The sequence below is a fragment of the Sinohyriopsis cumingii genome, chromosome 6, assembly GCF_028554795.1.
Source record: "Sinohyriopsis cumingii isolate HCF-2022 chromosome 6, ASM2855479v2, whole genome shotgun sequence".
Taxonomy (NCBI): Eukaryota; Metazoa; Mollusca; class Bivalvia; order Unionida; family Unionidae; genus Sinohyriopsis; species Sinohyriopsis cumingii.
Genome location: NC_142966.1, coordinates 44,894,520 through 44,911,574, shown reverse-complemented (window position 1 = coordinate 44,911,574; position 17,055 = coordinate 44,894,520). Strand labels below are relative to the sequence as shown.

The 17,055-nt window shown below is 34.9% G+C and overlaps 1 protein-coding gene across 4 annotated transcripts in view; it reads left to right on the top strand.

Annotated features, from left to right (window-relative positions):
* LOC149796831 (uncharacterized) overlaps positions 1–9,650 on the top strand; it is a 102,612-nt gene extending 92,962 nt beyond the window's left edge. For all 4 annotated transcript variants that reach the window (XM_089961476.1, XM_089961475.1, XM_089961478.1 and 1 more), the window contains one exon: positions 783–9,650. In XM_089961476.1, coding sequence (XP_089817602.1) covers positions 783–798 — 16 coding nt within the window. In that variant the 3' untranslated portion in view covers positions 799–9,650. The remainder of the gene's footprint in view (positions 1–782) is intronic.
* Positions 9,651–17,055: the final 7,405 nt, after the last annotated feature.

The window sequence follows — 17,055 nt, the reverse complement described above, 5'->3', positions numbered from 1 at the left end:
ACTTTACTGTAGTAATTATGCTAGGTGTCAATTAGTATTTAATTTTTATACACAGTAGAGTGGAAATAAAATGCACTTATTATGTGAAATTCTAATGTATAGGTTTTTGAAAGAAAGAAAAATGACTTTTATAAATAAATAGTTTAAGAATATTTTTTATTCATGGACTGAAAATATAAGCAATAAAGCAGCCGCATATCCAGAACCAAAAATGACATATTTCTCGGTACATTTAATAATTTAGTATATGTTTTCATTTTTTGTTACAACTTGTTATATCTCATTTAAATGTTCTGTATTAAATTGCACAAATATAGCAAGAGTTAATAGAGTTTCAGAGTCCCACGAATACCTTTATACATGGTTTTGTTCCATCCGATTTGGGCAGGTGTGTTTAGCCAAGAGGGTATGAGGGTTGCTGCATACAGACAAGCAATTTGTACTGTAACCCAATGACTTGCTTTCAGATCTCACTAGGGGATGGGTTAAAATTCTCAATTTTGTATGATAATAATTTCTTTCTCTATTTCCCTCTCTCTCATATATATAAGATCTGTTACCTTTCTTTGTTTATTTTGACGGTCTTCTTTTCTTCATAGGTCTTTGTATTGATTTGTTTTGTTCAAATGTCTTGAGGTAGTAAAACTTGAACTTAAAGTTCTGGAAGGCTGAAAGTGTGAACCTTTTTGCTGTCGTGGTGGTGGTTGTTGTTTTAATTTGTTTAGTATTTACATTCCTTTAATAAAGACGTGAAAACTGAGTTTCTTAATTTCTTTTTTCAGATTCCAGTGCTGTTAAGTGACCTGAAGGTATCCCCAAAAGCTGATTTTTCCTGTGGAACAAATCTGCCATTACAGCAAAAAGGACAGTTCAAGCAGAATCTTATTCCTGACCTGCAGAGTTATTTGGCTCTGTTTTGTACAGATTTAATTCATGAAATTTTCAATAAAATTTGAACATGCCATGATTGCTGTAGCAAGATGCCATGTCATGCTCCCTGATGGTATATGAATAAACTGTGCAGGTGCTTTTGACAACCTATGGAACTTAAATCTCTTGGTGCAAGGACTATTTCGGATTGGATATACACCACTGTAGCAACAAGAGGTGGAAAAAAGAAAGAAAACAAAAAGTTTGTACTTCATCAGAATGTACATACATGTATTTGAAGATTTTTTTTTTTTTTTTTAGTTAAGGGTTTTCTTTATAATTGCTTATGAATCGTTAGCAAGTGACAATATCTTTAAGTTGCCTAACAGTGTCAGCAATTTTTCAGGGCCACTGGACAACAAAAGGCCCTTTGAAGTGTATTATTCTGTTAATGGGTATTCACAAGATTGTTTGCAGTTGATGACTAAGCATGCTTGTCCAAGTCTGCAAAATATGTAAACAGTATTTTTCTGTACCGCTCATACCTGTAGAATTTGTTTACATGTTCTCAGGACTGTGCTAGTATTTTTGCTGGTATGACTGCTATTATCTTTGTTGATATGACTGTACTGGTATTCTAGTTGGTCTGACTGGACTATTCTTCTAGTTAGTATGTTGCTATTGTAGACCTCTCATCTTGACTCATGCCAAACGTAGCTAGTACTCATGTGTATTTTTTAAAAATTTATGCAGGAAACACATTGTTAACCAAATTACACATAAAATATGAAACATTTTTATAAAGAATGAAGCACAAAAGATCTACACTATTCTGAGAAGGAATGGACAAGGGGAGATAATCAGCACAACAGAATTGCAAAGAGCTGTAGTGGTCAGACCATTCACCATAAATATTGTACATGTGTAGGAGAACCATTTTAAGTTCTTTGATTGCAGGTGAATATTTGAAGATAATACATCTTTCTTTAAGACCATATTATCTAATGAATGTTGAAACCTTATTTTCGTCTAATCATTTAAATGAATAAAAAGGCCTAATTACATCATATATAATATTTATAATGTTACCTTGTTTTCCATATACCGTTAATTTCATGTATGTAGTTTTACTAGCCAGTTTTTATAGCATGATCAGGCCTAATACAAAGCATTTCATTTGTAAATCTTGACAAATTTTGTCTTTTTTATACATGCACCATAAGGCAGAGTTACAATGTTGTCTGTCCATCTGTTATCTATGTTGTTTCTACTCATTAAATTGAGCTCTCCACCACATAGCATAACATTTTTGTAAAGAACCATTTGGGACAAGAAACAGACCTGTTGATTTCAGACTCAAAAGGTCAAAACTCAAGGTCATAGGGACTGAAAGAAGGATAGCTATTTCCACACAATAACTCAACTTGTGTATTAGATACCTTCAACAAACTTTTATAACTGGCTTGCATTTGATATTTAAAAAACTACCTACTGATTTGTGTTCAAAAGGTCAAGGTTAGTTCTTTATCACCAAGTTTGAGCAATTGTTTTGATGGCTTGCATTTGAGATGTGGAAGATACCTATTGATTGGGTAAAAGGTCAAAGGTTAAGTTCATATGGACCGAAAGAAGGAAGAATTTCTTGCAAAAAGTACTTGAGTTTTGTGCCACAGTACCATGGCTAAACTTTCTTGATGGTTTGAGATGAGGAAAACACCTGTTGATTTTGAGATATACAGATTGAAGGCCAGCGTCGGAGGGACTGTAAGAAGGAATATATTTTCCACAATAACCACAGTACTGTGACACAAACCATAACCACAATTTGTGGATGGCTTTCATTTGGAACAATAAAAGCAATTGTTGATTTTGGTGGTCAATAGAGCAGTAGTCAAGTTTGCTTGTACTGAAAGAAGGAAAATGGTTTCTGCAGAAATAATTATTTTACTTTAAACAAATTTGTAAATGGCTTGCATTCAGGATAAGAAAGACATCAACTGATTTCAGATTCGAATTGATTTACATTTTTAAAAGTATAAAACTATCATTTAGCACATGGCTGAGATATAAGATATATTTTTATGGTACTCTTGTTTAATATTGGTTTACAGTTAATACCTAATACTTTTTTTCTTCCCATGATCGTTTTATTGCCATTTAAATTATTAAATATTACCACTAAAAATTTAATTTGTAAATTTAACATCACACAGGTGATTAATTGTGAAGGAGTCTATGCATCTGATATAGAACTAATGGGAATATTTCATTTAATGAAGGGAAAATTATCCAGTTATTACCAACCATGATCTTGGTGAAGTGAATTTATTTTAAGAAGTAATGAAATGAAAGAGTTAGACATCAATTGGAACTTAGTTCATTTGTTCTTTTTGAAGGGCTTTTCTGCTTACACAGATGCAACAAGGCCACTGTCATATCTTATTTCACTGTGAAGTAATCAACTTTATTTACATAAAATCATTGAATAGAACCTGTATAGTGCATGGTCTAATTTCACTGATTTTGTACATGCAATATGCAGTTTGTCAATCTGTGCACTGTACAAGGAAAGTTTGCTCATTTTGCTTGTATATTTTGCAGCAAACCATGTTCTGCAAGTGAGCTTCACCTGCATGTATACCTTTTCAGGGGAGATAATTCTTTATAAATATTTATCACATAACAAGATTCAAATTCATTTTTCAGTTCTTATACCAGAAAAAATGTTTAGTTCCTATGATGTCTATGGTGTCTGCAGGTAAATCTCACTATTTTAAGTGGATTATTCAATGCTTACTATTCTTAAGTGTTTCAGGAGAATATATGTTATTGTGATATAGTTGTTTAAGTACATTTTCATCATGACAGGTTCTGAAACCACTGTGTTGACATTTTTATCCAAATGGCTTTTCATGCATATATATGGCTTTTCTTAAATATATCAACCAAAACTACATACATTTTACATGGAATTTTCGTAATATTGTTTCTCTGTCTTCATTTTGTCGGCATCTAGACTGTGAGAGCCTGGTTCATTTACATTTGTATTCATAAAAAATGTATGAACAAAATATAATTTGCACATGTATCGGGTCCAGAAACAAACAAAATAGCTTGTTGTCTGACAAAGCTTAATGCACTGGCAGATAAAAAGCCTTTGTTGTTTATTCTTTTGATTCCTTACAAAGAGGACACATCCAGATTTGCCAGTGCTTAATGCCTAAACAATTCTGGGTATATGCAGTTTGGTTTTTGATCCAGTTTGCTCACAAATATATATGGTAACCCTTCTTAAGTGTCGAACTGACAATCATTTTGATTTCTTGAATATTTCCATTCCTGTAGCATATTGCCTTTCTCTACACATTGCCCTCTTTCTCCGCATGTTGCCATTCTTGTAGCATATCGTCTTTCATGTAGCATCTTTAATGATGTTGATACTTCAGTTGCAAATCTTGTTTACCCTTTTCAACATAAGGAGTCTTTGTTATGCTAGTCACTGTACATCAATATTTAATATTGTACAGGATTTTGTGCTACATTAGGTAGTATTTGTGATTATATGTTTGCAATTATGGTGTTCTAAAATATCTTGTATGTTGCATTGATAAACAATCAGAAATTTGAAGTATGTGTTCATATTATGTTCAAACCTTATCACATTCCTTTTCCAAATCAGCCAGATGCTTACAGACGGACATTTGTTGATCTGACATTAGTACCAAACCACGATTGATTTCAATAAAAATTTAGTTTCATTATTGTTATTTTTGCATTTTCTGTTTGGATTTATCATTCTGAGCATTTTCTTTACAGGATGCTATTAAAATAAGTCTTTCTCAATTTACTAAATTTTGTACATTCTGTCTGGCTTCTTGAAAAATGGAGTGAATTTAGAAGAATGAAGGTGATTTTATTTGTTTTGTTGTTGTTCTTGGTTTTAACAACACTTTTATAGTGGTATTTGACTATATTGTGTCAAGGAAATGGGAGTCAAGTGCCTTTCCCATATATATACTTAGGCCACTGACCAGGGCTGTTCTACATGGGTATCAAACCCAAAACACTTGGATTACAAGCGCAAAGCTCCACAGAGCTACCATGACTCAGAATCAAGGAGAAAAAGATTATGTGCAATATGATAAAAATCCTTTCAAAATATCACAACTTGATCTCTTGTGTAATATAGCATTGTAAAATAGCTCATTAACACAATGTGTCATGTCTTAATGTCTTAATGGCATATTGTTTTGCTGCTATGCATACATGCTTATTTCTCTGCATATCCCAAATCCATTTTAGTATGATTGTGCAAAAACTTAGAGCCTTGAAATTTTACACTCTTTATCGTGGTCATAAGTAGATGACTTGATGAGATGCTCGGGTCATTGCAACAGCCTTGATAGTTTTCCTACTTTTTACAATATCTTAGACTTTATTTTTTTTTATTTTGTAAGTGCATGATTAAGCAAAAACCATGAAGTTGTCAAATTAAATTTCTTTGGTTTCTTTGTGTACATATGTAGATGTCCTGATTAGATGTTTTTGCTGTTAAAGCAATTTCAGACGTTTTTAAAAACAATTTTTGATATTTATTTTTACATGGAATTTTTAACTTTTACAAAGTACAGGAGAGCCTTGTACTGACCCTGGTATTGAAATTAGCATCTGTATATAAAGATGTATACATATTTATAGTCTCAGTGCATCTAAACCATTCTACAATTCTTTCTTCCTCTATCCTGCATGACAATTTAATGTGGACTTCATGCCACCTCCCCACTGGCGATGGTATTAAAAGGACTAATCTTGCACATATGTTTTCGTTATTGCTCCATTTTTGCCAAAAACTAATGACCATATAGTGTTTTTCCTCCTATACACATACTGGTATACCTGGAATTATGTTGTGGGGATTCATCTTGATGAGTACTACACCTTCACTACAAAAATAGGTCACTGTGATCTATATTTCATGCTTCACCTACATTTTTTTTTCAGGCTTTGTTCCTACCAAAATCACGAATTTTTATAGTCATATGCATGGCACTAAGTGCTACAAACAAGAAAATAGGTTAACTGCAACCTACATTTTTACTGATGGCTTTGTTTCAGTTTTTACATTAAGCTCGTGACCATATGAGTGTTTGTCACACTGTATTCCTACTGTCATGCCTAGAATAATGAAACTTACCGGTAGGTGTTACAACTTGATATGTAATATATTTCTGTTGCATAAAGATGTATCTGTAACCCATAATTCATGCTTCAGTGATTTTGTCAAAAATTTGCAAATTGAAGTTTGTTTCTTGCATGTTGCTTCTTGTACAATCATGAAACTTGATAATTGGATGCATCTCTGTTAGTGTGACACCCTTACAGCCAAAGGTCACTGTGACCTACATTTTATGATTTGTAACATAGGTTAAGTATATGTGTTTCACTAAGACAGCTTAGATTTGTCCATGTTATACACATACTAGCCAACACAGACCAGTGCAGTTGAAAGTTGTAATAATCGTTATGCATAGTAACATCATCATGTTACTGTCAATAGGTGAACTGTCTATTATTGTACTTGTGAATGAGTATTTATTACAAAAGCATGTATGTTATGTGAGGTCTCAGCTGTAGTGGCTAATCAAGGTAATTATTGATTCATGAACTGTATTTCTAATAATTGTCGAACTGGCTGTCACTTTAAAGGTTACTCAAAGCCTGTGACTTCCATCCTGTAAAATCTGGTTTCTGGGAGTGGACAATTATTGTCATGGCTTCTAAAGCAGATTTTATGGAAAGATTTGAAGGGAGAAAGAAAGAAAAAAAAATAGAAAAAGTTAATTTCTGGTTTTGATCAACTCATGATATTATCTCTCTTTTTTTAATGTCATTTCTTGGCTTGATGTCTTCTATGCCCTATCAAAGGGACAGCATTTCATTGGTCAGTATCACTCAAGTCGGAATGTATTGTCTCATCATAATTAATGTCTACAATGACTTGGAAACTACTAAGGCTTGGTACATGCAATTTACTGGTGTGTAATCTTTGATTACATTTCGTTTTGGACTGCAGTGTTGGCATACATGTTTTTAGCTCTACTGGTCATAGGCCAGAAGAGCTTATGGGATGGTCTGTTGTCTGTTATCCAATCGTCCAGTGTGTGTTTTCACAAGTTTGTTATTGCTACTACTCCTAAACTACTTAGAGGGTTGCCATAAAACTTTATACATACAATCATCCCATGGTCTGCTTGGTTCTAGATGAAAGTGGTGATGTTTACACTTCCATTATGCCTACCACAGTGGCCATCTTGAAAATCATATTGCCACTTCTCTAGATGGATGGTCATATATGGTGAAAACCTGAATGAATTTTTATGGTGTCTGCTTGGTCCTAATGAAAATGGTGCCAATCTGATATCCAGTATGGCCACCATAAAAGCCATCTTGAAAATCATATTGCCACTTCTCTAGATGGATGGTCATATATGGTAAACACTGGGTTTTCAATGAATGAATTCTTATGATGTCTGGTTGGTCCTAATGAAAATGGTGCCAATCTGATATCCAGTATGGCCACCATAAAAGCCATCTTGAAAATCTTGTTATCACTACTCCTGATCAGCATGTAAAACTCTTATGTCTAGTTGGCCCCAAATAAAAATGGTGCCGATCTGATGTCCAATATAGCTGCCACAGCAGCCATTTAAAAAATCTTGTTATCACTATTCCTGAATGGATGATTATCTCGACATGGAGTTGTCACTAAAATATTTATTATGAGGTCAAGTTAGTCCTAAATGAAAAAAAGAAATGGTTTCTGATCTAGGATCCAGAATGGTCACCTTGAGAATCTTGTTATCACTAACTTTTTTATACAGATAGTTATATCAGCTTGGGATATTTACTGAAAGACTTCTTAGGATGTCTAGTTTGTCTTTTAATAAAAATGGTGCTCAACATAAATCCAGAATGGCCGTCAAGTCAGCCAACTTGAAAATCTTCTTATCGCAACTCTCCTGAACAGAAACTTATATTCACATGAGGTTTTCACTGAAAGACTTCTTATCATGTCCATTTCCATTTGGTCTTGAATCATCATGGTGCTGATCTGACATTCAATATGGCCATCACTCAGTAACCATCTTGAAAATCTTGTTATTGGTATTCCTCCTGAATAAATGGTCGTATCAACATGAGGTTTTTCTAAAGACTTTATGATGACTAGTTGGCAACTTGGCACTAAATAAAAATGGTGCCTATCTGAAGTCCAATATGGCCATCGTCATGATTATTCATAAACTACAAATAAACAAGAACTTGGCTGTCATAGCCATCTTCGAAATTTTGTTATCCTCTCCTAAAGTGGATGGCTATGTCAGCATGGGGTTTTCCTAGATGAAAATGGTGCCAATGACTGTCTTAAAAATCTTGTCACTACTCCCTCTGAATGGATGGTCATTATAACTTGAGATTTCCACAAAAGACTTCTAATGATGTCTACTTTGTCCTAAATGAAAATGGTGTCAATCTGACAACCAATATGTGTATCACTGCATCTCATTTGGAAATCTTGTTCATTCTGAAGAATTTCAGAGATGGTTTCAACACTCTACAGTGAAAAGGAAGAAATGGTCTGTTCTTGAATAAGTGTAAATTCTTTTTGCCCCCAAGAGCATCAATATTCAAGAGGGGTTCTTGTTTACAAATATGAAGCTAGTTGGGTTTTCTTAATTCCATGAATGAAAGATAATGCTGTACTGATTTTTCAGGTGGCATTAAACCCCACAAAAACAAACTGTCCAAATTATTATTGAATAATGGTGCAACTGAGCTGAATTATGAATTAATTTCCATACAGAACCCCACTAAGCATGCGGTAGTGTATGGTAGCTAGTGTCATTTAGGCTTCAGTTTTCCAAATTGTGTTAACCTATGGTATAAGTTATTGATATCATACACACAGATTGGTGTACATGACATTGTTGATAGATTTATGTACATTATCTCAGAAGTTGGTTTTGCCACTTGCTTGTAAATTGTACAGTCGGTGATCAGCTTATAACTTCATGTTACAGCCAACTCTCAGACTGACTTGTGTTATATACATTGGTAATTTAAAGTCCAATAATGCCATTTCTGATTATTCATAAAACACAAAAAAAACTCTAGAACTTGAATTTTACATTTATGTACAATAACAGCATGACATTTTCCCAAGATGTTAATTGTAAATTTTTTAACCAATGATATCTTAGTTCTTACAACACCAATTACAAGTACAGAAATCCGCATTTGATTACGTGCTTGTGAGAATATTAAAATCTGTCTGACCAGTAAAATTAAGACTTATTGGAGGCCTTTTTCTTAGCGTGAAATTTCTCTCTCTCTCTCTCTCTCTCTCTCTCTCTCTCTCTCTCTCTCATGTAATTATTTACTTCTGTTAAATATTGGTCAGTTTAGATAAGATTTAATATCAGTGAGAAGTTGATGTACGGAGTAAATTGATTTCAATTACAACACTTATCCAGATCGCATGTGGACTGGTCAGATTAGGGTATGAATAAACCTTGACCAGTCCTTTGGTCTGGATATTGTACTCGTTTCTAAAAGTGCAGTCAGCATCTAAGGTAATTGGTTTGTTTAAAGAAAGAGTGGCGCATAATTATTGTACCGTACTCCAGTGAGTTCATACTTTAAGTTTGATACAAGCAGAGCGTAGAATAATGCCATGTAATTTTATTCACATGCTTTGGAGCCAATAAAACATTGAAACTGAAGAGTTTTTTGTGTGCATGTTTTGTCTTTATCCAGTATTGTGCATATTTTATGTTTTGTAGTCTGTCAAAGTTAATGAAAACCTATTACCCTGTATCACATGAAAAACAATTTGTACTCTCAATCCCCTCGACACAGTCATGTTTATATAACACAATTTCCAAAAAATCACATCAAAACAAAAGACCTTTCTTGAAACGGCGATGTTTATTAATAACCAGTAGCTTGTTGAAAGAGTAAGCAGCTTCAGTCTACTGTTCATGGAAAGCTCACACAACAGGTCAATTTATACAGTTAATTGTCATGGAGGTGATCAAAAGACAAAAGCAGTCAGAGATGAACAACCACCATTACGATATACTCGCTTATAAGTCGAGTCAAACTGCAAACAACAAAGATCCTGATATGCCATAGTGTAATGCACTTGCAGATCAAGGTCTGTTTTGTCTTGTTCCAGTGATTAGTCCTAACGAACTGCACATACCCAGATCTTCGATTCATTATGCGACAGCAGATCATGTTTGTGCAGTTTGCAGTTGATTTCGACTTATAAGCGAGTACAAATGAATAGTCGGATTTCTTTTTGTCTTACAATAGCACGGGCAATTTCTTTTTCAGGTCCTTTCAGCATTGCTGTAGAACAGTCCATTAGGTTAATTTGGATAAGTAAGGTACACTAGGGGAACAACCCGATTCGTTTGAAGCTAGATAAATCAGGTATGTTTGTTGAAGAAACAAAACTTGCTAAATTTATACATTGCTGACTGTAATAAAATTGTACACGCCACCTTTTTAAAGATGTTGGCTAGTTAATGACCCTTTGCATTGAGAGCACAAAACACATCTTAAACAAATACAACCACCAGCACAACTACTACATGTACTAACGTTATTCAGGGCGCCCTCAGAATTATTTCGGGGTGGGGTGGGTGGCAAACATGTAGTAATCAGCTACTGAGTTTTACAGATGCGTGCCAAAACATATCTAGAGGTGAAATCCGGAGGGAGGGGTAAGTGGTTCAGGCGCACATAATGTCATTGGTGTGTTGCCAACGTGTATGTGGGGAAAGGTGAAAAAGAACCAAATATAAAACTGGTTTGCAAATTTGAGACTGCATACTTCATACTACTCGCTTAGAGGATTGCATGACAAGATATAGGTATTACTTTTTAAGCAGGAACATCGTCCTAATCATCAGTGTTAGGTATCAAGTGTAAACATCTGTACAAATGTTTGCAAATCTAATACAGAAGACAGAGTGAGGAGGCATCATCGCACAGACCTAGGTAAGACGATGTTTTCCGCTAAACGATTGTGTGTGGTCTGTGTCAGTTGCAAGATTGGAACCATTTACCACATAATTGTTAATTATTCTAAATTCCTTGCAGTAATTGTGTTAGTTGCATTTATAAAATGTGTGCTACATAAACATATGGAAGGATGAACAGGTGATTATGCCCTATCCTCATGTATGTTACGTATACAGACATATCAACATCTTAACAGTCGATATTTTTCTACCTGACCTTGGGAAAGTGAGAAGTGTACATTTTACACAACCAACACCTTCAGTCGAACACCCCAGAATTTAATTTCTTGTAAAATGTATTCCAATTCATTTTGCTGAAATATGACATGTTGGTTAATTCCAATTTAAACCAGCAGCCTAGTTATGTGCCATTAGGAGACAAGTATTGTGCTACGTCTTACATGGAGATGCCACCTGATGTACATAGCATAATCATTAAGAAAAACAACAACATAATACTAATTAAATGTACATACCAGTATGATTATTCAGAACGCATGTAAATATGTATATTGTGCGCTACTCAAACCTCTGTTTACAGGACAGCTTTGGTCAAACCATATACAATATTCATGTTAAATGTTAGAATATATTTCTCAAATCTGGAATAATTGTTCTGCTGATGATTCGGATAGATAAGAGAACAAAAATTGCACCCATTTATTGCACTTGAGATCTTTTTTATGCAGAAGTTTCTTGGTAAATTCTTGAGCAAAGAAGGGAAAACAACTTATGCATATTGTATTTGATCATAAATACTCAAGTACCTGACTAAAGCAACCTTCTTCCACGACGGAGATATAATGAACCTCATTATGGTCTAGGTAACACCTAAAGCATCACAGCCATTCCATCAGACTTCAGTTTTGTTGTTGTTCTTTTTTAGACCTCCTTTCTTCCATGTACAACTTTTCTTTGGGACTATCTCTCAGAATATATCCGAAAGCTCCTAATATTTCTATGTTTGAAAACGCTTATCTAATTTAGCTAATGAGCCTATCATCGTTTTATGATATTGTTAAAAACGTTACCGACATATTCTACATACTGAACTTGAATTTAGTTGACTCTCCCATGTGTGCTTGTGGATATGACAGTGAAGATGACGAGTACTGTTTGTTCTATTTCCCCTTATTTAATTCTCAGTGATCTTTGGCTCTATCTTGTAACACACACACGTTGTGTAACTGGATTTAGTACTGAGAGGTGAAGTCGAATTAAGAAAAGAAACAAAATCTGTCATACTACTACTAACTGTTCAGAAATACATCCACTACACGGAACGCTTCTACTGCTTAAAGTTAAATAAGCGAGATGGACAAAAGTGTATGTAACCAGTTCTCTCTCTCTCTCTCTCTCTCTCATTGTTTATTTAATTAACTACATACCTATATGTGCATTATCTTTACTATTGAAATGTTTCGTGTCCTGAAATGTATGAAAAGTTTGATAATTATTTAATTGAAAAGTTTGATAATTTTTGGATTTACTTAACGTTTTGTAAAATGAATGTCATCGTTGGATCATTTTTTATGTTTGGGGAAGGATATAGGTTAGTTAGATAACTCTAGTCATAATCCCATATTGTTTAATAAAACGACAATAAAATACGTTTCTTTTGTTTTAAACATATAGCATTGCTTTCTGCGCGAGATATTGCAAAACTGGTCTTGAAATCGACTTCGAAATGGAAATTACAGGCTTTGACAGTGTATGTTGTGAAATAAACGATCACAAGTTGAAAGAAGCTGTGGACGGTTATGTGATAGAAGAAAGCGGTAAACGAGAAATTAAGATGCCGATAATGTACTTATACTTGTACGCTGGGTATAAAACTCGCAGAACACAAAAGCACTACGAACTGAATACATCCTCTCTCTTTCTGGCTCACTCTCATCTATAGTTTTAACATTCCCTCAAGCAGCAGAGAGGGTGAACAGACCATAGAATTCCGACAAAACAAATAAAACAAACAAATAAATCATCTCGTAGAAAGGTCAAGATTTTACAAATGAACTTTTCCTTGAGATGTTTATTTTTGCAATGACCGATTGTGCTAATAAAACCTCAGTTCGAAATAGTAGCTGAAAAAATAAAGTACTCTACGTGTTTATTTATTTCTTGTTTATTTGTTTGACGACCAACGTTGGTAGGTACCCTCTCTGCTGCTCCCCCTGTTACCCAAATATTTTATCAATACCCACACGATATCTTGTTCTTGGATCATGTAAATTTATTGTTATAAATCCATGCGGGGTAGCTTGCGCTCGTGAGAAGAAATTTTTGAATTTAATTATATCCATGTCACCACCACACCAAGTTTGATGAATATTTCGCAACGTGTGTGTGTCTACGCCATTAAACACAACTAAAATGTTGCAGTTGTCTCTGATCACATTCGGAATTTGTGTATATCGTTGAGTAACATAGATCACGTCTGTATTTTTATGTCTCCCTCGGGAAAATATTCTGGCTGGATTTGATTGTTTATCTAGCATCACATCGTCGTATACAACTAAATTATTAATAAATCCGTCTATGGAATCTACGGATGGTGCTTCATCAATATCGGTTATAAACTCTATAACATCATTATCCTCATCCAGTAATCGCGCGTTTTCATTGAAATCTTTAAGTACATCATAACATCGTTGATCATCAACGGATGGTGCTACTAAATACAACTTATCCCATTTCAACCATCTCATTATCAGATTAAGTAATAATTGCGTCTTACCCGATCCAGATGGTCCTATGATAATCATTCTGATGGAGTTCGGTAGCGCAGGATGATGCTTAACTGGCTCTCGTTGCCGAGTTGCTGAGAAATCAATTATATCCATATATATTATAACATGAATTTATATTGTTTACGCTGTAGAGTTAAAACTCCAACTATTGATTTAGCTACAGTTACAACAAAAAACAAAAAAATAGCGTACGGTGGAAAATGTTCTGTATGCTGTAGAAAGAAATTTTCGTTTTTACCTAATAAGCGTGGTGGTGATATTGCTAATTTGATGTCAAAGTTTCCAGGTGCTCCATGGGCTAAATACAGCGGAGAAAAACATCTACCAGGATATAATTATTGCGGTCCTGGTACCAGACTCGATATCAGGCTCGATAATCAAGATCAACCAAAACCAGGCGAGGAACCAGTAAACGCTATCGATCGAGCTTGTCATGCTCATGATGTAGCTTATAAAAGTAAAAATCTACAAGATAGGCATATTGCAGATGTAAAATTAATTCATTCATTAAATTCTATAAAAAATAAAAATATTAGAGAATCATTAGCTAATTGGTTAGTAAGATCCTCGATGAAAGGTAAATTAGCGATTGGGGCTGGTAATTAATAATGGAATCAATTTATTATTCACCGAGAGGATACTGGAGAGGCAAAGCAGCAATTGGTAAACTCGCTGATGCAGCATCGGTTAAACATTCTACTGCTAAAACGTGGTTATCTAAACAAGCAATATGGCAAATTTATCTACCACGTCCTAAACAAATTCAGTACTCGTATTTCGATGTCAGTGTTCCTAATGAAGTTCATCAAGCTGATATTCTGTTTTTACCGCATGATACTGTGCGTGGAAAAACGTACAAGTACGCGCTAACCGTAGTTGATGTTGCAAGTAGATATAAAGAAGCAGAGCCGCTATCGGCGAAAACATCATCTGAAGTAGCCGATGCGTTTGAACGAATTTATCAACGAGGACTCGGACCACAAGGTGGTCTACGATGGCCGCAGCTACTACAGGTTGATCCTGGTAAGGAATTTCTTGGTCCAGTATCATCGCTGATGAAACAACATAATACCAAAATACGACGAGGTCATACTGCAATTCACCGTGATCAGGCAATTGTTGAGCGATTTAATCGAACACTTGCTGAACGGTTATTTGGATATCAATACGCGAGGGAATTTATTCAGGATAAAAGATCTCGCGAATGGGTTGCAAGATTACCAATCGTGATAGCTGCATTAAATAATGAGATCACACGAACAACCAACATGAAACCCATTAGCGCGGTCACAAAAAAAAATATACCAACACAACGGAAAGATGCTGGAAAACAAAAAATATTAGGTGATGTCACAGTCAGATATTTATATGAGCCTGGTGAACTTGAAGGTGGTAGCGCGAGAGCAACTGATCCTATTTGGAGTGTTACCACACACAAAATATCTACCGTGACAAGATCCACTGGAAGAAACGTAGGTGTTTCCAGACCTGCAATCTACAGATTAGATTCTGCTGCTCCTCAACGTGGATTTACACGTGAACAACTACAAATAATTCCCGCGGATACACAACTACCACCGCGATCACTTCGGTGATTTCGATCACTTAACTAGCACTAGTGCCAGCACCCAAGGCGCTAGCGCCTCTACGTCGATTACACTCAAGACAGGTTAACATGGTATTTTCTCGTGTATGACCGCGACTATTATCTTTTCTATCTACGGTAAATTGTCTTGAATCATTACTCGAATATCGCCATAACATTATACAATTACAACTTGTGCAATGATTGTTCTGCTGCTGTTTTAACTTAATAATAAATTCAACATCAAGATCAAAGTCACGTTTATTTTTTTTGTCAGATTGTTTGTATCCGATTAATTTTTTTCTTATTATATCATCATCGATGATGTTAAATTTATCAACGATTTCAGGAATTATGATTCTACGTAATTGAGATATATTTCTGACCCTCGATACCGCTAAATAAACTAAATTTGACCACTCGATGCGATCGTCTACAATCCAGACTCGTGTATCAGAAATAGTTAATCCCTGAGACGAGTGGATTGTCATGGCGTATCCCAACACCCATGGAGATTTGTCAGCACGTAATGCATCTTCGACCACACTGATATCAACAGCGACAATATCATTTAATACGAGATTCTGTTTCCTTGACTCTGTCTGTCCTGGAATATCAACATTAATATTCTGTTTTCGTGTATCTGATGGTCTATAACACAACGGTACGGGTAATTCTGAATATTGTTCTTTATGTAGTTGAAATAACTGTTGTTGTAAAGCGTCTCTGATTATTTTTCTACTTGTTACGATCAAATCGGTGGGTCTCCATGAGTTCAAAAAATCACTCATTGATGTCTCTGAGATCACTCCACGTAATATTTCACACTGAATTTTGTTTGATTGTAATCTGATTAATTTTTTAAACTCCTTCAAATTTGCATCAAGAGCTCTATGATCATCATCTATTTCTTCGTAATAATCAACGAAATTTTTTAACCAATCATGTGGAGATGGTCCAACAAAAGGCGGAGGTTGACCATGATCGCCACACATTATTATAGCGGTATTTTTCGTCAACAACCAATCAAGAAACGTTTTTAATGTATCCAATGACACCGTGCATATCTCATCCCAAATAATTATTTTAGGTATATATTTTTCTCCCATTCGTTCAGGTGTCCATGTATCTCCGCGCCACCGAAAGAAACTATGATACGTACACGATTGTACTTGCCGCTGTTTCATCTCACGTGCAAGTCTATGTGTGGGTGTCAGCACGATTATATCTGAATTTCTAAAAACATTAATCGTTCGAGTTGTTTTGCCGCATCCACCAGGTCCATTGAGATATACTGTCTTATATCTGGTTATTGGATCACTCAACGATGGTGCTTTCGACATTTCTGATATTTTATTACCCTCACGATAAAAATCTCTCACTGGAACATCTGCTGATTCTGTATAATTGTGTAATAGTTCCTTTTTTATTCTCCACGAACCCCATCGTTCATCATTACTTGTAAATTTCATAACAGGTTCTAAATATTTACTTGAAATATAAAACGAGTCCGTTGCGACTCTGACTGCGGTCTTGGGAAATCTATTAATCATCGATAATAAATTTATAGAAACATAAGCCAACATGGAAGATCTTAGATGAGTATATTGCGGGGATACGTCATTTATGTAACTAACGATCGTACCTAATTTTGTTCCGTCGGATAAATAAACACTCTCTCGATTTACAAATGTATTTTTCGCCGTTGTATCAGCGATTATAAAATCGTACTCGGCATCATCTAAAATTAATCGTGCGTGAT